Source organism: Cyphellophora attinorum (genome assembly GCF_001299255.1).
Source record: "Cyphellophora attinorum strain CBS 131958 chromosome Unknown Contig38, whole genome shotgun sequence".
Lineage (NCBI taxonomy): Eukaryota > Fungi > Ascomycota > Eurotiomycetes > Chaetothyriales > Cyphellophoraceae > Cyphellophora > Cyphellophora attinorum.
This window is the reverse complement of record NW_017253266.1, coordinates 49,018-74,220: the sequence shown is the minus strand read 5'-3', so window position 1 is coordinate 74,220 and position 25,203 is coordinate 49,018. Positions and strand designations below refer to the sequence as shown.

The 25,203-nt window shown below is 54.0% G+C and overlaps 10 protein-coding genes across 10 annotated transcripts; 3 read left to right on the top strand and 7 right to left on the bottom strand.

Moving 5' to 3' along the window:
- Nucleotides 1-323: 323 nt before the first annotated feature.
- Nucleotides 324-959, bottom strand: AB675_4760 (uncharacterized protein; the record flags this gene model as incomplete). The annotated part of the gene is made up of 1 exon (XM_018144921.1): nucleotides 324-959. One exon carries the CDS (start codon nucleotides 957-959, stop codon nucleotides 324-326), a length of 636 nt encoding a protein of 211 aa, XP_017995624.1.
- Nucleotides 960-1,611: 652 nt separating this feature from the next.
- On the bottom strand, nucleotides 1,612-2,880 carry AB675_4759 (UDP-N-acetylglucosamine transporter yea4; the record flags this gene model as incomplete). The annotated part of the gene is made up of 1 exon (XM_018144919.1): nucleotides 1,612-2,880. The coding sequence occupies one exon, from the start codon at nucleotides 2,878-2,880 to the stop codon at nucleotides 1,612-1,614; it is 1,269 nt and encodes a 422-aa protein (XP_017995534.1).
- A 553-nt stretch (nucleotides 2,881-3,433) lies between these two features.
- AB675_4758 (Pre-mRNA-splicing factor ATP-dependent RNA helicase prp16) lies at nucleotides 3,434-6,491 on the bottom strand (the record flags this gene model as incomplete). Its single annotated transcript, XM_018144918.1, has 2 exons — nucleotides 3,434-5,265; nucleotides 5,312-6,491. The coding sequence occupies 2 exons, from the start codon at nucleotides 6,489-6,491 to the stop codon at nucleotides 3,434-3,436; spliced, it is 3,012 nt and encodes a 1,003-aa protein (XP_017995548.1).
- A 197-nt stretch (nucleotides 6,492-6,688) lies between these two features.
- On the top strand, nucleotides 6,689-7,447 carry AB675_4757 (putative prefoldin subunit 2; the record flags this gene model as incomplete). Its single annotated transcript, XM_018144917.1, has 4 exons — nucleotides 6,689-6,725; nucleotides 6,778-6,868; nucleotides 6,917-7,113; nucleotides 7,161-7,447. The coding sequence occupies 4 exons, from the start codon at nucleotides 6,689-6,691 to the stop codon at nucleotides 7,445-7,447; spliced, it is 612 nt and encodes a 203-aa protein (XP_017995550.1).
- A 2,009-nt stretch (nucleotides 7,448-9,456) lies between these two features.
- AB675_4756 (uncharacterized protein) lies at nucleotides 9,457-9,915 on the top strand (the record flags this gene model as incomplete). The annotated part of the gene is made up of 1 exon (XM_018144916.1): nucleotides 9,457-9,915. One exon carries the CDS (start codon nucleotides 9,457-9,459, stop codon nucleotides 9,913-9,915), a length of 459 nt encoding a protein of 152 aa, XP_017995615.1.
- Nucleotides 9,916-10,670: 755 nt separating this feature from the next.
- Nucleotides 10,671-11,114, bottom strand: AB675_4755 (uncharacterized protein; the record flags this gene model as incomplete). The annotated part of the gene is made up of 1 exon (XM_018144915.1): nucleotides 10,671-11,114. The coding sequence occupies one exon, from the start codon at nucleotides 11,112-11,114 to the stop codon at nucleotides 10,671-10,673; it is 444 nt and encodes a 147-aa protein (XP_017995575.1).
- A 611-nt stretch (nucleotides 11,115-11,725) lies between these two features.
- On the top strand, nucleotides 11,726-12,033 carry AB675_4754 (uncharacterized protein; the record flags this gene model as incomplete). Its single annotated transcript, XM_018144914.1, has 2 exons — nucleotides 11,726-11,848; nucleotides 11,899-12,033. 2 exons carry the CDS (start codon nucleotides 11,726-11,728, stop codon nucleotides 12,031-12,033), a joined length of 258 nt encoding a protein of 85 aa, XP_017995592.1.
- A 1,463-nt stretch (nucleotides 12,034-13,496) lies between these two features.
- AB675_4752 (Vegetative incompatibility protein HET-E-1) lies at nucleotides 13,497-21,004 on the bottom strand (the record flags this gene model as incomplete). Its single annotated transcript, XM_018144913.1, has 3 exons — nucleotides 13,497-15,404; nucleotides 16,086-16,440; nucleotides 16,488-21,004. 3 exons carry the CDS (start codon nucleotides 21,002-21,004, stop codon nucleotides 13,497-13,499), a joined length of 6,780 nt encoding a protein of 2,259 aa, XP_017995556.1.
- A 386-nt stretch (nucleotides 21,005-21,390) lies between these two features.
- On the bottom strand, nucleotides 21,391-22,628 carry AB675_4751 (Aldose 1-epimerase; the record flags this gene model as incomplete). The annotated part of the gene is made up of 2 exons (XM_018144912.1): nucleotides 21,391-22,337; nucleotides 22,388-22,628. 2 exons carry the CDS (start codon nucleotides 22,626-22,628, stop codon nucleotides 21,391-21,393), a joined length of 1,188 nt encoding a protein of 395 aa, XP_017995568.1.
- A 783-nt stretch (nucleotides 22,629-23,411) lies between these two features.
- Nucleotides 23,412-24,871, bottom strand: AB675_4750 (uncharacterized protein; the record flags this gene model as incomplete). The annotated part of the gene is made up of 2 exons (XM_018144911.1): nucleotides 23,412-24,419; nucleotides 24,470-24,871. The coding sequence occupies 2 exons, from the start codon at nucleotides 24,869-24,871 to the stop codon at nucleotides 23,412-23,414; spliced, it is 1,410 nt and encodes a 469-aa protein (XP_017995536.1).
- Between the last annotated feature and the right edge of the window lie 332 nt (nucleotides 24,872-25,203).

The window sequence follows — 25,203 nt, the reverse complement described above, 5'->3', positions numbered from 1 at the left end:
CTGATGAGGTGAACGAGCATTCAATCAGTGCGAAAGGCTTGTGTGGACTTCACTCTGCTCCTACTACTATACCGCGCAGCCAGACCGCCGTGTAGGCACAGGTATCTTGGAAAGTCGTCTAGAAACACCTTTCCGAATATAAATGGAGCCACGCTTGTGCATTTCAAGCCAATGGATCCTTACGTTGTCATCTCGACGCCGCAGCCGGTTACCCAACACCCCAGAGAGCGTGCTGACAACCAATTCAACATTATTTCCTCCTGGCGTACAATCCAAAGCCGGCAAGTCCAACAAGTCACAGCGTCAACTCCCATCACATCACATCACATCACCCCCAAATGCGTATGCCCAAACCCCGTCTCATACTTCAACCCGGCTCCAATCATCCGATCCATTCCGATATGCGCCAGCCACGTGATTCCCACGCCCATCCATGCCGCCCATGTGCCCTTCCTCAACCCCAGTACCCTCGCACCGCTGCCTTCTGCAACAATATCATCGTCCCGCTTGGCCTCCCCACCAGTCAACGAGCGCAAGTCCAACACATCGCTCAACAGTGTTGAGACCAGGACCAAGGGAAAGATCTCGCAATGCACCAGGTTGTAGATCCAGCTGCCCCAGCGGGAGTCGCGGAGGAAGCCGACCATGCCGAGATCGGGCGCCAGAAGCAAAATGCCGAAGCGCGTCCAGGAGAGGGGGTTGCTTGCGGATACCTTCGGGGCTGTTGACGGGGAGGTGGCTGTCGTTGACTTTGTCAAGGTTGTTGGTTGTGATGGCGAGGAAGCGTAAGCGGAAGAGGCGAGATGCCACCGCTGCAAACGATGGTAGAGGTAGATGCTGGAGAGGAAGAGGGTGGTGCCTTCGAGCCGGAGGAGGAGTAATGGGAGGGAATGGGTGGTGCCTGGGTGGGTGAGGTTGGGGTAGAGGGTTGGGTGGAGGGTTGAGAAGGAGAACGGCATTTTGGGTTGTAGTGTTGAAATCGCGGTTGCTGGCTGAGAGAACGGTGAGGATGAGTCTCGAGAAGAAGAGCTGTTGCTGTGAGCTCGGCTGAGTGCTGAGTTGTGAATGCGGAGACGGTCCAAGAGAGCTCCCAAAATCTGACTAGGTATGAGCTGTCGTTAGCAGAACTCGGAGTCACGTTGATCGAACAGGGAACGTTTGAGATGGGTATTATGGTCCGTTTTTGGCTCAGCACCAGTGCAGCACTCGCTTCACTATATACTCTCGTGGCATGAGCTGTTAGCTACCCAGCGAGCCTAGCTATCGTTCGGGTGCCATGGGAAGGCTAATCACCGGTGGCACGTTCAACATGCCGTCGAACTCAAAAGTGCGCCGGCGCGGATGAATTACGGTTGGAGAGTCGCCGGAGACGGATAGATTTTTAGCGACATGCACTTTTGCATTTCTCGAGTTGATTCTCGGATCTGGCAGCCGAGGACGTGACTGGGGAGCAACTGTATAGCTCGCACCATGCAAGACTGTCAGCTTGCCGATTCCGATCTACAGCTACGCTTGCAGATCTCAAAATGAACTTAGAAAGTCGTTGCGGTCTATGGTCTCTAACCTTTGGCGATTCTAAATACTACTCGTGCTCGGCTCTTTCATCAACTCTTATCGCGTTTTCTTCTCACGTCCGGCCACGCAGGCATCCGCTTGAACTTTCCCAGGCCCGCCCGTGGGCACCGCATACAGACCACCACCCAAGAACACCAGCACGGCGCCCGCAACGACTCCGGCCGGTAGCTGGTTACCAAACAGCCAGATCGACAGCAGTAGACTGACGAGCTTGCGTATATTGAGCACAATACTCACCGTCAGGCTGCTTGACTTAGCCGACAGCTGGTTGACGCCTTTGATGCAGATGTACTGCGTGACCGCATTAAGCATCAGCATGGGTATAGCTGTCGGTATCGACGCCAGCACGGTCGGCAATTTCGGGAACGTCCCAGACGCGAAGGTCGCAGAGAGCGGGACTGAGTTCTGACTTAAGTCCATGAATGAGGACGAAATCGTGCTTGTTTGAGCTGCGAAGAAAGGCAAGCTCAACGCGTGTGAGTAGAAGAGGCCCTCCGACGTGATCTGTGCACCGCGACCATACTTCCCATAGAGCTCATCCGAGTACAGTCCCATGAACGCCGACAGAACCAGCGCGCCCGCCAGCAGCAGAAAGCCTGGGCCTTGCTCCCGCAATGCTCCGCCCGTAGGCAGATAGTTCCATGGCAGCCTGCTAGATGGTGGCTCGGTCGGTTGTGTAGACAGTGTCGACTCGAAAGCCTCCGGTGTTTTGGAGTACGCGTCCGCGGCCGCGGCAACAACGACACCGGCAAAAAGCAGTAGTACAGCGAAGACCTTCATCGGGGGATATCTCCGCCCACGGTAGAAGTAAAAGACCAGCATCGTCGTGACCGGCCCAGCGGAACGCAGAATGATGTGTAGAGGTATCGAGATGCTGTAGCCGAAGGCACAATTGTTGAGAATATTGATCGCTAGGAAGTATGCTGTGTATATAATCCATTTCTTCAATGGGATCTTGCGAGCTCGGAGGAAGCCTTGTCCTGGTGATCGTACATCGACATTGGCTGGAAGGGTGATGAGGGAGGTGACAAGGAATTGTAGAGCCGTGATGAGTGTGCCGGCGGACGGCGATGTCTTGATCAGCGCCTCCAGGGCGTAGACATTGGAACAGCAGCCGCCGAAGATGAAAGTGAATGTGGGAAGGAAGATGCGCAGGATGTCGACAGTCGTCCGTGAGCTGTCATCCTTCGAGGCCGACTTCTGCAAGTCGGACTGCTTCTTCGGCGTCGCGTGGCCATTGAGCTGCGCGTTTCCGTTGGTGGTAGCAGCGCCGTTGGCTTCAATTTTCCTCCTCTTTGCAGCCATATCGGCTGCCCGGCCGCTGCAGTCAAGATTTTCGGGGGTCTGAAGGGGCGTACGTGGCAGATTGGTGCGCCATCTCTGAGACGCTGCTTTCACGAGGTTGTGCGAGGCATAGCTGGGCTGAAAGCAGTGGAGTGCTGGGCTCGTGTGCTCTCGATCTGAAGGACATTGCGAGCGGCTATCCTCTCCGGACAATGCGAGGGCGCTGTCATCCGGCTTCACGAACAGACTCGTCAGCCGGCGTGTTTCGAGCCTCTAGTCTATGCTTAGGTCACTTGGAGACAATTACGAAGACTGCTTCACTACCAATTCGGTCACTTGCGTGGTGCATCCGACACTCTTCTGCCGCTTGAGATGTCCAGAGTAGGGTGCTTGCACCCTTTCTCTTGGAATTTTACTCTGGCCTCATCTCAAGCGGCAGAAGAGTGTCGGATGCACAACGCAGCTTCCTCAGAAGTCCTCCTTCCTCAAGATAATGGACCCGGTATGAGGGAGCTGCGTTGGGAAACACGTAGTTTTGGGTGCAAGGCAAGTGAGCTCGACCACGTTCCTTCCTCTAGAACCCTCCAATCCTCCTTCTCCCAACGATCGGCTTCTTCACAACGCCGTTGGTTCCAGCCTTCCTCACAGCTACACCATTTGAAACCTTCTGCTTACCCCTCAACAACAACTCCTCCTGCTCTGCTTCTGCCTCCTGCCTCTTCTCTTCCTTGGCCTTATCCTCCGCCATCTTCGCCTCGATCTCCATCCTCCGATTGAACTCGCCTTCGATCACCCTCTTCTCCTTCCCACTGTACTCCTTGCTCTTCAGACTGTAGAACACCCCTCCCAAGTCAGCGAGCCAGTGCGGGTCTACACTTGTAACGCAAGACATGTACTCCTTACTCGTGAGGATCAGCTCGTGATAGACGACGTAGTCTGGAAGATAGCCAAGTCCGTACAGTGCTGAGGTTGGGTGCAGTTGCACCGTGACACTGGTACGTAAATTGATGTACTCGCCGATGCCCTTCACCTTGGCCGCTTGGTGGTAGTAGCCGCTGCAGATACACTTCCGAATGACATCCCAATCGGTGCCACAGCTGACGAGCTGCATCTTCTGGGAGTTGACCATAATGTCGTGCAGCTGCTCGCGGATCTCCTTGGCTCGACGCAGTGCTTTCGGATGCAGGAAGTGACGTACGCACCAGCCGTCTGAGTGACCGTTCGACTTCCACTGCGTGTAGACGTGGAGCAGCGTAAGATGATCGGATTCAGGCACGAAGAACTTCTCGCGTGCAGCGTCGGACTCTTCTTGGCGCTCTTTCGGTCGGTAGAAGACGCTGGGTACCGAGAGCATGGAGACGATGGTCAGCATTTCTTCGCTGCAGGCGTAGTCTGTGGTCGATGTGATGAGCATCTTGGCAAGGGACGGGTCCATGGGAAAGGCGGTCATTAGTCGGCCAATGGTGGTGAGATCGCCAACGTGATCGACTGCGCCTAGGGCCCAGAGGTCGAAGAGGGAAGTCGTGATGGTGTCTTGAGGTGGTGGGTCCATGAAGTCGAAGTCCAAGAGGTCTTTGACACCGAGCGATTTGAGGAGGAGGACGGTGTTGGCGAGATTGGTCCGTTGTATTTCTGGGATCGTTTGGACATAGAGATCGTTTTTGTATGCTTGCTCGGTATACAGATGAAAAGCCTTTCCCGGACCTGTGCGGCCTGCACGACCTGCACGCTGGCCTGAGTTTGCTTGTGATACCGGTGTGATTTGCAGCGTGTCCATGCCCATCTTTGGATTGTAGACTTTGAGTTTCGAGAAGCCCGAGTCCACGACGTACATGATGCCGTCGACAGTCAGAGAAGTCTCAGCTATGTTGGTCGCCACGATCACCTTGCGCACACCAGGCGGTGCTGGATCAAAGATCTTGGCTTGGAGATCGGCAGGCATTTGTGAGTAGATGGGCAGAACGAGAAGCTTCGGAGGATCAACAAGTAGCTGCAGCCTTTCCTCAATCAGCTCGCATGTGACCTCGATGTCCTCCTGGCCAGTCATGAAGACAAGGATATCACCCGCGCCCTGAGACACGTGTATGGCCAGGACTTGCTTGACCGCACTGTCGACATAGTCGTCGCACGGCGAGCGAGAGTATTGGACATCGACCGGAAAAGTTCTACCAGGTATGATGAACTCTGGCGCTCCGCCATAAAACTCCGAGAAGCGCTTTGAATTCATTGTGGCAGATGTGACGATCAGCTTCAGGTCCCGTCGGCGAGCAAGCACCTTCTTGATCAGACCCATGAGGACATCAGTGTTGAGAGCGCGCTCGTGGGCTTCATCCATTATGATGCATGAATATTTGTCTAGATCTCGTTGTGTCAAGGATTCTCTAAGTAACACACCATCCGTCATATCTGTGTCCGTCAGCATTTGGCCAGCTAGCTGTAGGGTCTCACTTACACTTGATCATTGTCTCGTCGCTCGTACAATCCTCAAACCGAATGGCATATCCGACGAGACCACCAAGCTTGACCTCCATCTCCTCACTAACACGCTTAGCTACACTCATGGCAGCCACTCTTCGAGGCTGTGTACATCCAATGAGACCCTGCCTAGCGTAGCCTTCCTCGTAGAGGAATTGCGTCAACTGCGTCGTCTTGCCTGATCCAGTCTGGCCGACCACTATAATCACCTGGTTGTCGCGTATCACCCGCATGAGTTCTTCCCGCACAGCAAATGCTGGCAGATATTCTCGCTGCTCCTTCAACGTCTTGGTTCTGCTGAAGTTACTCGTCCCTCCTTCGTTCTTCTTGAAGTGGTCCGAGAATTTATTGCTGGTCGACTTGGTCTCTTGTCCAGGCGCAGCAGCTGCACTATCGCCCTCGTCCTCTTTGACGCCCATGATATTGCCTAAGGCAGTTCCGGCAACATTGGTGGCTTCTTGTGCCTGTTTCTGACGCTCCTTCTGCTGTCTCTTATTTCGGACAACCTGGCTGCCCTTGCGACTAAAGACTGCCAAATCGCTCTGAGGATCCTTCACTGCTGGCACTGGATCAATCTGCTTGGTGAATATTGTCTTGCCGTCCAAGAAGGGTGGTCGGAGGTCATGCACAAGTAGATGTACTCTCGTAGTTTGCTCATCGTCCTCGAAGTCGAAATCATCTCGCCGCTGCGCAACGCCAGAGGTAAGCATACGATTCGTTTCCCATGCGTCGACTTCCCGCTGCTTTTGCGCAGCCTTCAAGTTCATGCGCTTGCCTATCTTCTTGTTCGCCAGATCTTGTTCTCGCAGTCGGTCCGCCCATGATGTCTCCGCACCGCCGAACGGGTTGTGCGATTCATCGCCGAAGGTGTGGCCAAAGTCATCTCCCAGGTACCAGTCGCGGTCTAACGCTTGTGCCTCTTCGTCCTGGATGAAAGGCTCGGGACCATCGAATTCAGACTGATGCGGCGTCGAGACGCCTCGTTCGCCTCGAGGCGTGGAGGACCGTGAGTAGCCATTGTTGAACCTTTGGTCTAGTGGTCTTCTACTCTTCTGAAAGTTGGGCCGCTTCAGCGAAGGGCCGAGATCATCTGACTGAGGCGTTGAGTGCCGACTGTCGTCTAGCCGCCGTCTCTTGGGGCTGTGTCCTCGGTCCATCGTCTTTAGGACTGGCGACTCAAAGACATATCGTACTGAAAGAAAGCGCAACATCGAATCTCAGGCAGTTAAAAGCAGACATTTGTACGGCGGCCTCCAACGCAACTACGGCTTCACTTTCTTCATAGGCGTCTCGATCGAATCAGATATCTTGCCGTCGAAGCACGAGGGCCTTCAACAGTCTCAAACTGACCGAGATGGCGTCTGGTACGGACGCTATGCGAAAGCAGCAAGGTACGATGAAGAAGTGCTTGAACCACAGATCTGATCTAATACCTTGACGTAGATCTGCAAACCCAATACACCAACTACAAGAACACACTCCAAAGTCTGGCGCAGAAAGTAGGTGAAATCGAACAGGAGATCGACGAACACAAGTGAGGAACGCCATACGAGTGTCAGCAAACATGTGCTGATGTTACAAGGCTCGTTACCGAAACACTACAGCCACTACCCAAGGATCGGAAATGCTTCAGACTGATCAACGGAGTGCTCGTCGAGCGTACAATCGCAGATGTGCTACCCGCGCTCAACACGAACTCTGATGGCCTGAAGCAAGTACTCGACGAGCTGGTCAAGCAGTACAAGGGAAAGCAGGATGAGATGGACAAGTGGAAGGCAAGTGATGTTTTGACGCGTATTTCATGGCTTCCGCTTATCCTACGACAGAAGAAGCACAACATACAAGTCGTGCAGAATTAGCCGTTGAATACAGTGCGACATACGCATTGGAAGTTGCGAAAGGCGTCTGTGCGAGATCCCAGCCACACTCTGGAACGTCTACAGACGACCTGATCTTCGATGATACACTAAACAAAGCGTTGTATCGCCACGGAACTATCGGTAACCTCCTGCGAGCAGCGGCCAAAGGTCGTCAGGGAATCGTGAAGCTGACTCAGTTTTCGTCAGACAGGAGGGGCTTCGGTACTGGTTCTGACCTGACTGTTGCGTGGTAGGGCACTGAGATCAGCACGACTCCATAATAGTCTCAAAGCCTTAAAGAGTCCCTCGCCCCGACAAGTAGCAGCGTGCGCTGTCCTGGCATGGCAAGTCACTCATGGAGGAAAGGGTTCCCTGCTGAGGAGCGAAACGAGAAGCAGTCAAGGGCAGCAAGACTACTTATACCTCTCCGACAGAGCGAATTTCCCGGCGTAAACCGAATCGATTACTTCACTGGCTTGGGCAGGAGGCCTTCACTATTCGTTGCATGATCCACAACACAACAACACAGCACCAGGATCCAATGCTTGATAAGTCAAGGGACGGATACAGCGCCAGTGACACTGGCACATTGCAAAGTACTCCAGCTTGGACGTCTTCGAATTCCAGGCTTCTTCGCTTCCAGACCTCGACGTTGATTTAATATCTTTGAAATGCACGAGCGTCGATATTTGCACTTCGAATACCGGGCTTCTTCGCCTCCAGACCTCGACATTAATTTAATATCTGTGACAAGCACGAGCGTCAACATTTGCACTTCCCGTCAATCAGACGGATAGGTAGCCATGGTAGTATATCCACAGATTATAGTGCGTTGCTATAGATTGTGAGGGTGGCCGGCACCGGGGTCGCCAGCGACGTGTCACCTGTGATGCGGCGATGCTGAGACCAAGTTGCTTTTAATATATCGAGATCGGCATGTGTCAAGGCGATGCGCCGATCAGCCAAGCCTGTGATGATGCGAGGTACCACTGTTCCGCGTGTCCAACGGTACCTGGACCCACAGGCACAAGAAGTCGAGTCCACAAGTACCACAAGTCTGTTCCCACCTGCCTGTTCCTGTAACTCGGTAACTGGCAAGTTGGCAACTGTTCGATGCTTCGCTCCCATGGCAGAGAATGCAATGTTCATTCACCTTTATCGCACCCATGAGGTTCAATGCAGTAAGTACATCGGACTTCAATGCTCCGGCGCAAGCGAGCAGCCTCAGTCGTCATTACCTAGATAGGTTGGCTGCACAGGCCGCACTTGCCAGCTCCGATGGCATTCAGCCCCGATCATTTGAAGGCAGCTGACGGGCCGCCCACGAGCTTTGCAAGATGTTGTATACCAGAGACTCACGAACGCGCTCACGTTCTACTCCATCTTGTCCATTATGCTTGCTTCTGAAGCTTCGTCAATCATTTAATCACTACGTATGTTAGCAACGAAAGACTTCGAGTCCACCCTGCTCAACATCGTGCATTCGAAAAGCTAAATCATCACCATAAACGCCTCTGATATCAGCCCAGGCGAATCGGCTCAATCCGCCCTGCCTCAGGCTACCTGTTCCAATCTAAACCCTCACCGGAGGCCCGGCAGGGCTTGCTTGAGTTAAGACCCTGACAAAGCGTCTTAAAGAGCTTTATCGAAAACCCTTGATAACAGGCGCTGCTCGACCTGTCCGTCACTTTGGAGCGACTCTCGAAGAACAAGTGTTCGTCGATTGACATATTCGATGCAGCATAACTGCAGTCAATTCACAACCTAGGCCGCTTCTACACTCTGAACGGCGTTATCTCTACAGGCAACATCCCTGCCGTTAGATGCATTCGGCTGTTCGGCGGTCTCACCAACATTTTACCCCGCGGTGGCCAGAGCGACGATCTTAGAGTCCACGAGTTTCTGCCGCGAGACAATTGACTGGGACGAAAATCAGGCAAAAGAAACTCAACCACTACACTTATTGAACGCCACCCGCAAAGTCTGCACGTCTTGCCTTCACTACACCACACACGTGCAGCACGTCTCTCGCTTATCAACGCTATCGAGACGAACGATCGCACCATTCACTCATTCATCTAGCCGACTGTGTCCGATTTGACAGTCTATATCTATCGCAACAAGGAGCTTCCATCCTCGCCACACCACTAAGCTGCACGACTAGTTCACCAAACCGACTGGGACTGATCAGACTCCTTGATAGATATTGGAACGAAGCAGATCGACCTCTCGTTCACACAGATCGACCCGTCCACACTGCACGATGCCGCTATCCAGTGCAACCACATGTTTCTCGGCTCTGCTCGCCGGCATCCTCAGTCTCAACGTGGTCAGCTGTAGTCCGATACTGTCAAGCGCTCAACCCATGTCACCAGCCGAATGGTCTGCCCTGGTCAAGCGATCACCAATATCCGCCTCAGCCATGGACGACTGGCCTACGAATGTCATCATGCTCGGCGGCTCAGAAACGTACGGCATGTGGGTACCACAGGATGGAGAATGGCACGATGTCGGCGACATAATGTGTCTCGATGTGCCAGCTTACAACATCGTCAACTGTGGAAGTGTGACCATCGACAACGTTGGTGTAGTTACTGGTTACGGTCCTTGCACGTTCATTGGCAGTACTGGATGGTCTGCATCTGTCTCTGGTGCATCGGGTGCGGGCTACAAGACTGTTGGGCCGCCGCAGACTATTTCCCAGGTGTGGTGTTCTACTTGAGGATGACTTTGCCAAGGACCGAGCAGGCAAAGACACGATGGCAGGTCAAGTGCCGACCTGAAGCTGACACATCGATGCCGGCAATCTACGGGATGCGTGCAGCTTCGCACATGATATGATTGCATACTGGCGTTTGATTGGTGTATATTGGCAGCGAGCAAGCAAGCATTTGGATCTGTGATGGCGCAATGAGCACAAATTTGAGCATTTACAGGCGTTGTGGAGGACATGGGATACATAGCACACAGTTGGGAACATCGACGATTGCGGCATTGCTTTGCGTTGGCAGCTGGACCTGGCTGGCCTTCATCGAGGCTATGGCAGGTACACCGCGCGATGCCTATTGTAGGCAGCAGCCGGTACGGTGGGGAGAATGAACGCCTGCTACTCTCCCGCGACCAAGCGAAGTCAGTGACGGTCGAACATTTCATAGGTCACCGTCTCAATACAACGGCGGCGGGAATGAGATGTCTGATCATCATTCTGATCCTCGTTGCGATACGAAGAACGCAATAGAGGTGTCTGAAGCGCACAAATATATGCTTGCAACACATATCGGTTGTTTCAATACAGCCTCGTTTCATTATGCTTCGTTACTGGTTAGGTACTCTACACTACGGCAAGTCCCTCAAATGCACTGATCAGGAAGGAAACATCCACGTTCTGGAAGTTCCAACGTGTACCTTCAAGTTTACCCCATCCGACCGTCAATGACACGCATCAAGCCACTAGGTACATACCGAGCCCTCAACATCCTACGTCCCCAAGAACGCCGCAATCTTCTCCCCCAACCCCTGATCCTCCTTCGGCCGCTCAACCCTCGCCCCACCGAATCCCAGTGCTCCAATGGCATTTTCTCCGATTTCTCCTGCCTTTCCGGGCGCGTTCTGACTCAAGGTCGTGCGACGGATGGTGGTGTCGCCTGGGAGAGGCTGTGCATTATCGCTAGTTGGGGCATCTTCGGCCAGGGATGGGCGGTGGTGGGCATTTAGGGGTGCCGATTCAGTGGAGGGGTTGACTGGTGAGGCGTCGTTGGCTTGTGAGGTGTTGTTGGTTGGCGGTATGGCTGTGCGTGAGCTGGCGCCCGAGATGCCCTGATGGGTGGTCGGGGCGCTGGAGGTGGCGTGTAGGTCGGCGGTGGAGGTGGACGTATGGTCGTGGCTGGTGACAGCGGTATTGAAAGGTGCGCTGCCGGACATCGTGAGCTGGTTGTAGATTCCGCTTTACTGTAGCAAGTCCAAGGTGCTAGGGCGATGGGTATCGAGATGCAGTATTGGCAGTGGTCAATGAAATAGTGGCGAACAGTACTTCTACGTGTCTACCAGTTCTATTTGGCGACTTACCCCCGGGGCTCCCATCTACATCATCTTATACTTCGGCCGAGGACCTCCTTGCGGTCGTTTAAAGCATTTTTCGATTGCTTGATGAGCTTCGACGAAAGCTTGAGCGATCGTATATTCAATCCGCGTCTCTGAGTCGAGAGACTGCGCAGGTGGCATTGATTCGATATGTTTGGGTCACACTTGCTCGTTGGAGTCGAACACATGTCCATAAAAGTCGATGAGCGGCGCCTTCTACGTCAGGACCTAAACCTTACCATGACTGCCGGACGTGAACATGTTGAGCGAGACAAGGGAACGTGCTTCGATATATTGACACGATTGGAGCGCAGGAGCTGCTTCTTGACAGCCAATGCATCACGATGCGCGAAGATCATTACAGATGCTGTCAGTCTCTTATTGTGTATGACTGGCTTCGATCTGGTAAGCCAAATGACATAACACGATCTGTCAGGGATGCCGACTCTGACATGGGTCTGTCGAACTACATCTGGCCCCGGATCAAACGTGCCGGAGTTGTCAATATCATAGGATGGGTTTGTGTCCTTGTGTTGGTAGCCAAATATGGTCACTGGACTCAGACACAGTCAGAGGTAAGTGGGTCTCGCGGACCATGCTTGCGGAATTATCCTGACCTTGGTAGACACTGGTCCCTCATAGTGCTGGACGCTTCGACTCGGACCACAATGCCGCTTCTACAATTGTCGTTGGCGGGTTCGACAATATCTTGGCACAGAAATCACATTCCTCCTGCCAGGAAGCTCTCGTGAAAGGGTAAATACATGTCCAGAAGCCATTCACACGGACCGACAACTTCACCGGGGTTGCCACAGAGCTCCAGAACCATCCTATCGTCAAGAATCATTCTCAGACCCTCCTCAGGTCCTCCCCGGACACGAGCCCTGAGGAACTCACCTCTCAGTCATGGCACGAGCTGGCCTGATCGTGCGCTTTCCTTCCCACACAAAGGGTCTACCTGTGCGTCTCACGCCTGATATTCCATCCTGCAATGCACTTGACAAGGTTTTTGCCAGCTTTCTGCGTGGGCGAATATTCGACGAGAACTGGGTCCACAAGCCTGCATATGTTGTGTCGTGGTCTGGTACGAAGCAGCTTTTATTTCCGACCATCTTCGAAGTCGGTATGCAGTGGAAGCGAGGCGGTCTCGCATATGGGCCGGAGGATCCGCGCATTGTCATTGAAGATGTGCCAGATGCCGAGCCTGTGATTGTGTTCAGCATGCTCGTGCCTGTCCCAGAGTCCAAGGGCTGGAAGCGCGTCATGCACATTTTCCGTCCATTCACGAATGTGACCACGATGCTGACCGTCCGCGGCACGGAGCGTGCTCGGAGAGAGAAGAATTGGTCGCCTTTCTTCCTCTCAACTGGAGATCGGAAGCCCGGTGGCGTTATTCACTTCGCATGGCGTCATGCGCCGTTGACAATTTTGAAGTGTGATATGAAGGAGGGCATGTGCAACATTGTGTATGAGCAGCAGGCCGTCCCTGAGCTCGCCGCAAAAGCGGGATCAGGGGTAGCAACTCTTCGGGGCGGCACACAGCTAGTATCCATACCACGGAAGTCGGCCGGTTCTGGCGCCGTGCAGGCCTTCGTTGCTGTTCCAAGGCACCACGTCAGTCCAAAGCCATTTCCAGAATGCGACAAGCCAGCGCATCGCCCAGAGCTCGCAGTGCTCGTCACAAATACCACGCACTTCTACTTCGCGTACATCTCTGCTCCAATCGATTTCGGACCGGACATGGTCCTTTCTGCAAGCCAGCTCGCCGACTCCTGCGGCACAGGACGGATTAACATCGCAACCAGCATTCCTCGGTGGGAGTTTGGTGTGCCTGTACCATCTGGAACCAAAGCGCATGAGTCGAGAGCATTGACCGATAGCATGACTTTGACGCTCACGGTCAACGACGATTCGGTGCAGTATGTGCGGTTGTTTGGTATATACAAGCTTCTGCAGAACATACCAAGCCTATCCGCGTACTTCTCGGGGTCAGAAGCAGCAGACTTGAGAGTCCCGGATGCCTACGGTATCGATGGTATAGACATGAGTTTCTCGCGAGTGTCAGAGGCCGGTTGGAGTGTGAAAGCGTGTGTCGAGGAGGCGGCGCAGGAGTATACCTGGCAGCATCTAAAGCAAATGTCCCCATCTGTGCGTTCCCTGCTGCAGGAGAGCGGAGGTCCAGGGCAGCGTGTACACGTACCAACAATTTGAGCTGCCGACGACTCATGTCCGAGGTTCGGTTTCCATCGATGCACGCTCTGTCTTCAGGTCGGCGCTGTTACCTTGACCGTTTTCTGACGATGGTTGGTCTTGTTGTGGTTTCGCCTTCCGAATAGTCCTGACATAGATTATGCGCGCCCATTCGTGGGCAGGAGTGCCCTGGTAAAGCCGGAACTTCAAATGGTAGTCGTTAGCGACTGCCGCCACGATATAGTCTCTTTGTCCCTCTGTTGGCCACCCAACTAGGCTGCCCATGGATACAAGCTGCCCACCTGTTGCATCAGACTTAACGGACCTTACGTGTATCGCGTAGCTCGCTCCGTACTCGTGTCTTTTGGCCACGCCAGTGAGTGAGATTTGCGCTATGAGCTCAATCTTTGCATCGATCCCAAGCGTCGGCCACTCAACATTGAATAGGAAATGGTCAGAAGGACTGAAACGAGCCGACGATCCGTAGACACTAGCTGATCCGGTTTGTTCGCCGGGCTGACCGTCTAGCCTGGAACTGCCACGCCTGCTCGACATTGCTGGTCCTGGACCCGCTGTAGCCTCTGGGGTTCGAAAGTTTTTGACGATCATTTCTGGAACAGACTCGTCGCTATTTCGCTCGACACAAAGCCAGCACAATCCGGCTTGTACATCTCTTACCTCAGGTGGCCGAGACTCGCCCAGAATAATCTTCTCCCATCGCGTCTCCTTGATGGTCAACGTGTCGATAACGTCAAAAATACGACTCAATGTTGAAGGATCCAAGCGCATTTCGTTTCCGTTACCCTCCGTTCTTCTCATACCTAAGACTAAAGCCTCAGAGATATCGTTTTCGAATCGACAGCTAAGAACAGCCAGAGCTCGACTTTCAGGCGACGGGTCGAAAGGGTCATCCATTACTGGTAGCGTGAGCTCAAGACCATTGGGGAGGATTGCCATTTGAGGCCGCATTTGGCCCTCAGTGTTAACGATCTGTCCTGAATAACGAAATTCGGCGGGGGACGAAGCAAGCATGCGTCCCCTCCAAGGTCCTCCAAGTGAGCGCTGCTCCCAAGAGGGGTCCCACGGGCCAATTTTACGCCAGGCTAGGAGTGAGTGGTCGGCACTTTGTCGAGCGATCTCCTCTTGCAGACGTGTGAAGGACTTCTGGCCCTCTCCGTACAGCAAGGCCATGTTCACCTGGAAGAGACCCAAGAGACTGTATGCGAGATCCTCAACCCGCGTTGTCCGTCTTTCAGCTGCCCAGGACATACGCTGTGCAACACTGAACTTGTAGAGCGATTTTCTGCGGTCAATGGCCGTCATCGGGACACCAGTCACTCGACTGAGGAGCTCATTTCTATTCATTAATTTGTAGGATCGCCGAAAGCCCCGCCGCATGACAATCGGGTGCGTTGTCTTACTGCCGAGATACTGCCATACCTGTCCAAAAAAGCTGACGGTCTTCGGCGCCAGGAGCTCTTGTAGACACCACCCCCTTGTGAATACACCATCAGAAGATGCCCGGACCACTGTTTCGAGTTCGTCATCGGATGTTAGAGAACTCATGCTGCTTGGAACTTCACTCAGGTACGTGTAGCAGCAACTCGAGCGTTCATACCAAGCAAACATCGAGTTGATTGCTTCTGACAGCTCTGCGGAGGAAGTCTTGTCGATGCAACAAGAGTCGTGCCACAGATATCCTATCTCGTCTTTGACGGCCTGCTTGCATGCTGACAAGATTTTGCGCAGGCCCTCCTGCTGCTCACCTTGTGCTTGAGATTCTGTGACGGCCTGTATGAGGGGCAGTCCAGAGACTTCGCCATAGTTGCGTGCTATCAGCAACTGTTTCTGACAGAAGTCCTTGTATGAGACCTCACTCTTGACCCATCGATGTGAGGTGATGACGTAGGAAGGGACGTCGGAACCTTCGAACTCTTCGAACTGTAACGTGGAAGTGTTTATCAGACGCATGGTGCCAGCAATGAAGCTGGAAGTTCTCACGGCTTCAGAAGCTGATCGTTGCCCTGCTGAGAGTCCATTGCCACGCGTATGGAGTCATACCTTGATGACGACGAGATTTTGTGGCCAGACTCCCATGTGAAGGCACGCAAGCCGGCTTGATGTTCGGATGCTATCGAGATGAGACGTGTGAGCGACTTATGTCGACACCCCGCAAAAAACACAATGCACACGACAACGCGCCTGTGTGCGCGACAGGCTGACCGTTGCACAGCAGCTGATCTGTTTCCAGCTGCGCTTGCCAATATCTGTCCTGCACAGATGACAAGTGGCAAGTGATACCTCTCCCAATGGTGGCAGGCACGAAAGATGCTCGGCAGCGGACCCCACTATGCAGCGGGCCGAGACGCTTCGAGTCGTTCCGACTCGAGTTGCCTAGCTATCACCAGGAATGAAGGTTTCCATCTATACGTAGGCCGTCGATCGATATCCAGGACTCGCGTCGCAAGTGAGATGAGAAATGGCCAGGTCATATACATTCAATGACTGGAGTCAAGTGCATCATCTCTATACGAACAAGAAGGCTTCACACCCCAATCGTCACATCCAGACTACGAATACCCCAATGATCTCAAGGGACTGAGCCCAGCTAGGACAACTCACGCATCGCCCTTCCTGGGTACCTTGCTCCGTCTTCATCATTGCTTGCGCCTTGACCAGCATCTCCGCCTCCTCCCGCCTCACAACCTCTCCAATAACAACCATCCCCAACATCCGCGCCACCTCCTCCATCGTCCACCCCCATCCAACCTTTCCCATCTCGGCTGTCCACACATCACTTCCCTCCGCCTCCAAGCCGTGCCAATACTCCTTGATCTGCGCCTTCCCATCTTTCTTGATACTCATCTTCGCCAGTGTCTTCGCCCCACCTCCCACTTTCCGCATCGCACGCTGGATCGCGCGCTCCTGCAGCACTTTCACAGGATCCGCATCCCCTTCGCTGGACTGCTTGATCCAGCTGCAAACCCATCCCCACTCCACCTCCCGACACCACCGCTCCAGCACCTCACATTCATTGACTCCGACAGACCACTCAAACACATCCAGTCCAGCCTCTGATTCATCAACCACGACTTTATATCCAAAAGTGCATCGATCTCTGGCCGGATGTACTTCGGGGGATGGAAGGATGGGAGGAGCGATTTGGCGTGGAGGATGTGTAGGGTGCGGAAGTGTGTGTTGGTGAAGGGCCCGGATGTTGGTAGTGGTGGGGAAGTATCTCTGGTCCGTAAGGAGGGATAAGAGGGCGATAGAAGGTAGGAGGGAGGCTGTGGTGGGCGGACGTGGTATGAAAGGGTGCCTGAGGAGTGCGCGGAGATGGTGCTGCTGGCTTTGAAGCAGGTGTAACTGCTGCTTTTGATGTAGTCTTTTGGTGGAATGGCTCTCGTGGCGTGCTTCGGAGGCTGGAACGTGTGCGTGGGAAGAGCGGTGCGTGTTTGTGCCCATTGTTGCTCGTTGGCTTCGCGGATCGGATTCGAGGTCGGCTTTCCTGGCTGGACTTGATCAGGTGACGATTGTTCCTCTTCAGCAGAGATCTCACTGCTGCTTTGGTCCCCTTTTCCGCGCCAAAGCCACGATGACCAGGTGCCAGCCTTCTTCACCTCAGCTTTTGACGTCACTTCAGCATCCTCCAACTCCCGGGCTTGGGCGATTTCGACTACATTCCGCTGCACAGGATCATGCGGCGGCGGACTATCCAAGTGAGCGCTCATGGTGCTCTCGTCGCCATCATCATTCAGGTATCGCGCCCGATCGTCCAGAACAACCCCCTTTTTTGGCGATCCGGCAGGTGGTTCCTCGACTCCAGCGCTGATGCGCCCGCCTTTCATGGCAGATCGTGGCGTTGGCGGCGGTGCAGCATCGTCGCCTTCTTCGGTGGTGGAAGACAGAGTGTGCGAGGCAGCAGACAGGGTTGGAGAAGAAGATGTCTTGGTAGAGTGCGTACGTGTCGAACCGGTGTCGGCTGATGTCGGTGGTGACTCGATTTGCGGTCGCGGATCGCGGTAAGGGCCGAAGTTGGAAGAGACGCGATCGCCAATTTCGACTTTGCGCCATGGCTCGGGTGCGAATTGGATATGTTGTGGTTGAGACGGGTGGTCGTTCGGGGAGAGGTTGTGGGTTGAACTGATTGACGATCGAAGTGCTTCGAGCTGTGCGGAGCGCCCTAATATATGGCGTGGAGGGACGACGCGGACAAAACCTCGAGGTTTGAGAGCTTGAGCAGGTCTCTCGGTCGGTGGCTCCATTGCAGCCGATCGCTCCGCGTCTCCACGGCCGTCAACTGGTGGCTGATGTGGTGGGATAGCCTCGGGCTTCTCTGTCTGAAGTAATCGTTTGGACTTGGTCCATCTGTTCATCGCAGGCGATGTCTCAGCGATTGGACGACCGTCATCTGATGGGCTACGGGGTGGATTCGTGTCCGGTTTCAGTTCCTGAGCCAATCTGATGGACTCACTCGATACGTTCGTCACAGCCGTTGTCACTGAGTTTCGACGACCTGCATTATCCCAGATGCTCGGTGGTGATCGAGAGGACGAGGCAGTACTCACAGACTGACTTGGTGGATAGACACGTACTGATGGCTGACCTGCATGAGGAGGGTGGATCTGAGCATCCTTCGGACTGGGAGATTTCGTGGTCGGAGGAGTAAGCAGACCCGAAGCCAGCTCAGCATCAACATCAAATGGGCTCGGAGGCTCAATAGGCGATGGAGGAACTGCGCCACGCCTTGCTGCTATGCCTGACCCGGCCGCCTTCAGTGATGCTACAGGTTCGTCCTCATGAGACGATTTCGAGGATGGCGGCGTGACCTCATCAACAAGGACAGAGTCGTCGCCGAAATTCATCGGAATCTTGATGGTCCGCGGCGGCGAGCTGCGTAGAGATGACTCGTTGCCTTCAACAGTGATGACACCCGAGCTCTCGTCCGTTTCTGATGCTTCAATCGAGGACTCCTCTTCCGGCGCACGAAGCTTCAAGTTGTTGCGCTTCGCCGTGGCCTCTTTGGCTGGACTTGACAGCATTCGATTGACGTCAAAATTGCCTTGACTGACTCTTCTGGTCTGCATTGCAAGACTCGTAGCGCCAAACTTATTCGTCACTTGTTCCTGCCAGAAGATACCGCTGGCTTCGCCATGCGTTGCGATCGTGCTCTCTTCGACATTTTCACCACGCTTCCATGGGCTGGGGATCGGACCTCTTCTTGGCTGGGTCTCAGCGGGCTGTTGTGTCTCGAAATACTGTTTGACGTTCGTCGGTCTCGTGAAGGGAGAGCTGGAGCTTCTTTGTGCTTGGTCTAGCCAGAGATCAGTCTCATCTGCCGAGGCGAGAAACTCCTCTTCAGAGGTCACGTCTTCTTCTCCAGCGTCCGCATGATCTCCACGGGCTCCAGTTAAAGCCTGTTGTTGTCCGAGAAGGGCCTCATCTGCTCGAGAATCCAGCCGTGTCTCATTTCGATCTTGCTGGACTTCTTCCGAAGGTAGTTTTCCCTTCGCTCCTGGGCTTGAGCTCGCTCTTCCATCACTTCTACGCGCCGAAGCAGCATCATGGTCTGTCGCTGCAGCTCTTGAACTTGCTTTTTGAGGCGGCCCAGCTTCCACTGATCCGCTTTCTGCTTCGGTCCCACTATCATCGAGCGACGAGTCATCAATAACAATGACTTTGCTGGGACTGGCCTCATCAATCTGCCGAGCCACAGCCTCGCGCTCCAACTGCCATTCATGTTCGCGTGCGACTATCCTCGAATCAATGGTCGGATACTCGATCTCTGACGACTCGCTTCGTTGCGTCCCAGGTGTCGCGACTTCCGCAGTCCATGTTTGAGGCTTTTGCGATGGTGGTTGAGACAAAGGGGATCGTCGCGGTCGTTGTTCGCTGTTCCCGTCGTTGGCGTTCTTTGTTCGTGCACTGCCGTTTGTCGCATCTGGTGTACTCTGTGAGGAGCGCTGGCGAGGAATCGGAGTCGACCCTCGTGCATTGGCTCTGGCTGAGCTTGACGCTTGGGTATCAAATGAGGAAGACCGAGCATCACTCGAGCTTTGTCTCTTTGCAAGCTCTTCGCCAAATCGCAGACCAGCACGCATCTCCCGCTTTGTTCCAGAGCTGAAGCCCTCCAGAAAGTCGTGTCTGGTTGAGGTCGGCGTCGGTTGGGCCAGTTCGTCTTCCGACACTGAATTTGGACTTAACAGGGCGCCGTGAAGTGCTTTGTTGGCATTGACTACGCTTCTGGTCGGGACCACGTCTTCGTGTGGTGAGGTCTCTTTGCGTGCCTGTTTGGGCGGCGACGGTAGATTGGGCGAGGAATAGACATCGGGTGTGACCTTTCGGGACAAGAGCGAGCGTTGCGGCAGCTTCAGGTAGTCGGTGATCGGGGGTGGTGAGGACGCGACATTCGATGACAGCTCCGTCTCGTCAGCTGTGGCTTCTGTTCGGGGCATGACACGATTCAGCCGGGCTGCCCTTCTGGCAGAAGTGGATTGTCTTGGTTCGCGCAGCATGTGCTTCATTCCAGCCATTGTATTTGGCGGCGCCTCGGGGTCGGCCTCGATAGCCTCGATGGCTTCTTCCGGACTGCTGAATGCCAATGCTCGGTTTGCTGAGGGTAGAGAATGCAGATCAATCATGGTCATGCCTTCGCTTTCCAGGATTGTGTCGAATGCTTGCTCTCCTTCGCCGTCTGGCATTATCCCATCGCCTTCATCGTGACCCTCGCCAAGTATCGAGGGTGTTGGTGACGGAGTCGGATAATTTGAGGCTGTACCTGGTGTAGGCTTCTCCTTCTGTTTCATCGATCCTGATCGCGCTCGTACGGAGACTCGATTCAGATCAATCTCGCGGAGCTCTTCCGGAGAACATTCTTGATCTTCTGGAGCGCCGTACATGTCGGTGTCTTCCTCCTGTGCTTGTGTTCCTGCCTCTTGAGCTCGCGGCTCAGCCGAAGGTCCTTGCGACACTCTTCGCTTTCGTGTCGCTGGGATTGGCGCCTTCTTCCTCGGCGACCACTCGTTGTCCTCCGACTCATCCCCCAGCACCACGATACCGAGATCAGTTACACTCTTCCTTCGCCCCTTCCCCGTCCTGACCGGCGTCCCACTCCGCTTCTTCCTTGCCGGTGACGACTGGGCTGGCGCTTTCTTTACCCGTCCGCGTACCGCAGCGGCCTCGGCCGGTGAGGAGTCCATCTTGAGGGGAATGGTGTATGTTTGCGTTCTGACCTGTCCTTGCCCTTGGCTGGCTAACTCATTCTCGGGCTCCGCCTCGACGGTGACGCGAATCTTCCAGGGACTGAGGGTCTGTTCGGTGATGGCTTTCATAGGGGAGTTGGAGGGTAGCAGGGCGTGTGTCGGTGGGGTTGGGGTGGGGAGGTTGCTGTTGGTGCTGCGCTCTTGCAGGACGGTCCTGGTCGGTGAAGTGAGTCGCCGACCTCGCCCAGCGAAAGGATGTGCTGGGCTGACTGAGTGACCCAGCGGATCAGGCGAGGAGTCGATCTCCATCGCATGGGTCTGCAGTGTCCGCGGCGCCATGATTCAACGATGTTTATGTGATCTGTGGTGAGATGCGCCCAACGTCCTACGCGATTTCGGGTAATGCTAGGAGCTCCATAGCCTAACGCGACTTATAGTCAGTTCAAGGTTAAAGATGCTTGTGAGTAGAGTCTTCGTACCACCGTCATAACATGGATACAATGCTAGAGATCCGAGCGCAGTTCAAGTTCCTTGCCAAGGCCTCGTGTAAACAGAGTTCCCAAAGTGGAAGGCTCATCCGGAATTGTTCTCCGAGCCTGCTCTCAGAACGATGACAAGATTCAGGTGAGATGGATTAATTTATGTACTTTTTATCCCGTTGCTTCTAAACAGACTGACCGTCGCTTCATGCCGCCATTGACTCCACCAACCCTCCGTTTGCGCGATCAAAAGGTCGAGAAGTCATAAGTCGAGTAGAAGTTCAGCGGCCCAGTCTCAGGCGAGAAGATCTCGTACTTGTCTACACCCCACTCTGGATGATTGATCCCGTCGATCCACGCTTGCGGCTCAATGACAATACAGCCGTACTTCTGCACGTACTCAGTAGAGCCTGTGCTGTTGCCATTACGGTCGGCTTGTGACTTCTTGATAGGTATTGGGTGGGGACCGCCTTGGCCGTTGCAGGTGTAGATCTGCGTGCCTTGTTGATTGTGGCTCAGCTCCATCAGAATCCCGGTGGTATTTGACCACAGGGAGAGCACCTTCAAGTTGGTGTCGCTTCCAACGTAGACTGGTCTGTCGTTGATGAAGGCGTTGTCAACGCCAGTGCAGTTGGTACCGCAAAGGCCTTCTGCGTCTGCGATGGCTTCGCCAATGGTCTTGGGAGAGGTGAAGTCGAGTCCTGGCGTCGAAGCAGTCGTGCCGATTTCGCCAGTAGGAATGAGGATGCCATCTGTCTTGATCCAGCGGTCTGCGTACGGCATCCACAGTGTTGTATCGTTCTCGATTGTTTGAGCTTTGAAGGCATTGAGGTTCCAGTATATGTGGTTGGACAGCATGATCGGTGTAGGCTCGTCCAATGCATGTGCAGTGATTGTCGATGTGAAGCGAGGCCGATACTCGCCTTGAGGTCCGGATGGGAATACCGAGACCGCGTACGAGACGATGGTCAAGACGGTCCCCGGGAAGCCCTCGAAGCCTGTATCGAGGAGACTGAATGTGATAGAGCTGTCGTTGCTGGCTACCACAGTCCAGTTGCGCTGATCATAGCCCACGTCACCGCCGTGTAGCGTGTCAGTGCCGTTGTTTTCGTTCTTGGGAATGTTGTAAGTCTGCCCGTTCAGGTCAAATGTGCCGTTGCGAATGCGATTCGCGTAGCGTCCAACGACGGGACCTGTACATACTCGTCAGCGCACACATCACAGTTGGCTTGATGAAGCTCACCGAAGTAAGTATGATTAGTCTCAGTATCAATGATGTACTGAGCTGGGTCGTCATACCCAAGCGCGACATCCTGCTCGCTGCCATCTCGGTCCGCAACAAGCAAAGACGTGAGGCGAGCTCCGTACGGGATGAACTTGGCCGTAATGCCCTCCACTTGAATGGTGTACTCCTGGAGATGAGAATCCTGTGCGAGAACAGCAGAAGCCAAGCTGGCTACAGCCAGTAGCGACTTGAAATACATGACGGGACGTTGAGTGAGCGATTCTCCGTACAATGATCTGGCTGCAAATCCAAGAGAAGCTGCAGAAGAGGCGAGCAGACACCAGAGCAGCACCTTGCGCCGGTATATCATCCCCACGAGCTCTGCCGGTGAATTTTTTGGTGTGTCGCTCACATGCTACCTACCTGTGCCTGAATTGTGGACCTAAATCCGAGCTTGCAGAGAGCTTGCCTGAGCTTCCACACCTCGGTCCGCCTGCTCAGGCGGGGGAATCAACGCATCTCGTGCACGCCCTAAGCGATGGTGGTCACGACGGCCTCTCACGGCAGCTTCTAAAGCGGACGTTTGCAGCGGTAAGAGTGGCGATCCCGGCTCAATGTTACAATAGAAGAGCAAAAAGCGCCGCTAAAGCTTGAAAGAAGATGTCATTTTGTGGAGTGCGGGGAGGCAGGGATGAGTATTGGCACTAAGATTGAACGAGTAATTCCCCAGCGGAGTGCGATGTACGAAGGTATGTCCTGCCGCGCTGTTGTGGAATCGCATCGGACAAGGTCAAGGAAAGAGGAATCGCGGTGCCGTGCTCGATTGGTATTACCATCTCTCATGACTGCTCGGAGTACTATGTGTAGTATCGTCTATGCCTATGACAGCACTCGATTGTGGTATGCAGCCTGTGGTTGCTGACATCTTTCGTAGCTCCGAGCACATATCTCGTTCCTCGTCTCACAAAGAAATTCTCCCGTGGCAACTTCTGACCTTCTGCAGAATTTCGCAGCCTCAAACAATCTTCCCTTTGTCCTGGGCCTATGTGCGTGGATCAACCTCTCGTAAATGCACATCAAGCCAGACCGGAAAGTCAGGCGCCATCAGACTGCGTGACACCGTAGTTGGAGCGGTTGCTTCTCTCGCCAATTCCTCGTCCAAAGCATCTCCTTCGCGACTTTGAATGTCGATGAGCTTCTGGAGGTCTTCTTCGATCTCATGATCACCGAGCCGGCTTGCATTGGGTAAGAACGTGCCATTCTTTGCTTGATGAGAATGCAAAGTTGCGTAAGGAAGAGCAGGTCGTGTGGCGGTCTTGTCAGCCATCTCACTGAGGATTGCCAGCCCACTCATGCCGCCGTTTGTGCGCGTCGACCGAGTGACATGCACATTTTGGCTAGCTGTTCGCTCCATGCCGGTCGAACCGGGCTCGTCATCGTTTTCGACTGAGCTATCAGTATCGGCTGGGATTGCGTCGCCATCATCGCCCTTTCTCCGCTTCCCTTGCTTGCTGGCATCGATTTCTTTCTGTGATGTCGAGAAGAAATGGCGGGTGGCTATTTGTGCCTGGTGTGATTGGAAGTTGAGTTCTTTCTCTGTGAAGAGAGATTCAATACTGTACACAGGATGTTGCTGCTGTGCCAGAGTATCGCCAGGACGACCTCCTCGACCAGCTGGAGTACTGGTGCCATTTCTGACCGGAGAGCCGACATCTTCCTCGACGAATTTCCTCTTTCTCTTGTTCGAAGACTCGCCCAGACCGTTCAGGTCATGATCACCTCTTCTGGTTGTTCTTGTCTTGCGACTTGTCTGACCGGCAGGACTCGCCGGGTTGGTGATGGTGAACTGGCTGGGATGCAGCAGTAAAGCATTCGTGTCAGCGATATCGAGCTGCTCTTTATCCTTAATTAAGCGTTGTCTCCTCGAGTTCAGCTGCTGCGTGAGTCGTTCTCGGAGGGTGTTGATCATGTGATTGTATTCGGTTTCGGCGAGCTGCATCTTGTAGGCAAGCTCGTCTTCAAGCATTTTCAGCTTCTTGTCATGATTGTTCTGGTCATCGTCAGTTGCGGGCACCATCTCGAAAAGGAAGATATGCAGACATTGATATTGATGATATTCAGCTCTTTCGCTTCCTTGGTCATGTTGACCTCTTGTACGAAGGCAGGATACCATCTACCCGCGAGCGCAGACAGTTCGGATGCGTATGGATTGTTCTTTGCGTTTTGTGCGATCACTTCTGGATCGTCGTCGAGCGGTTCTGGCTGATTTACATCGGCGTGTGTGATGAGGTTGAGATCTTTTTGTAGAGTAATGAGCTGTTCGCGGTACTGCACATCTCGGTCTCTTGTGAAGTTGGCGCGCATCTCTTCGCTGAGAGCCATGTACTGGTTGCGCTTCTTGTCCTTCTTTGAAAGTGGTTGCTGAGGTGATGGTGATCGGTTGCCATATGGATTGCGCTGAGACCCGACCAGCGGGGACGCAGCAGAAGGGGAAAGTGCCATGATGACTTGGGTTATAGCGCGATTCAGCGTTCAGTTGCGAAACCAGTCACAAGGGAATGCTATACAGATGGTAGCGAAGGTACTGAGGAGAGGAAGGTGTTAAGAACCAAGCCTGAGTGATGCCATTTCGCGAAAGGACCACATAGCGGGCCAGCCCTGAATAGAAATCCTGCCGCAGCGTCCTGAATGGGGCCTTTCAATTCATTCCCCCTGCCACCGATTCATGTCTTCTTGGCGCCTACCCTGCCCTATTCATTCCCCCGCGAAGTCAGATCCCCACGATCGTTTCATTCATCGATCGTCAATTCATCGAAAGGACAGACAGGTGGAAC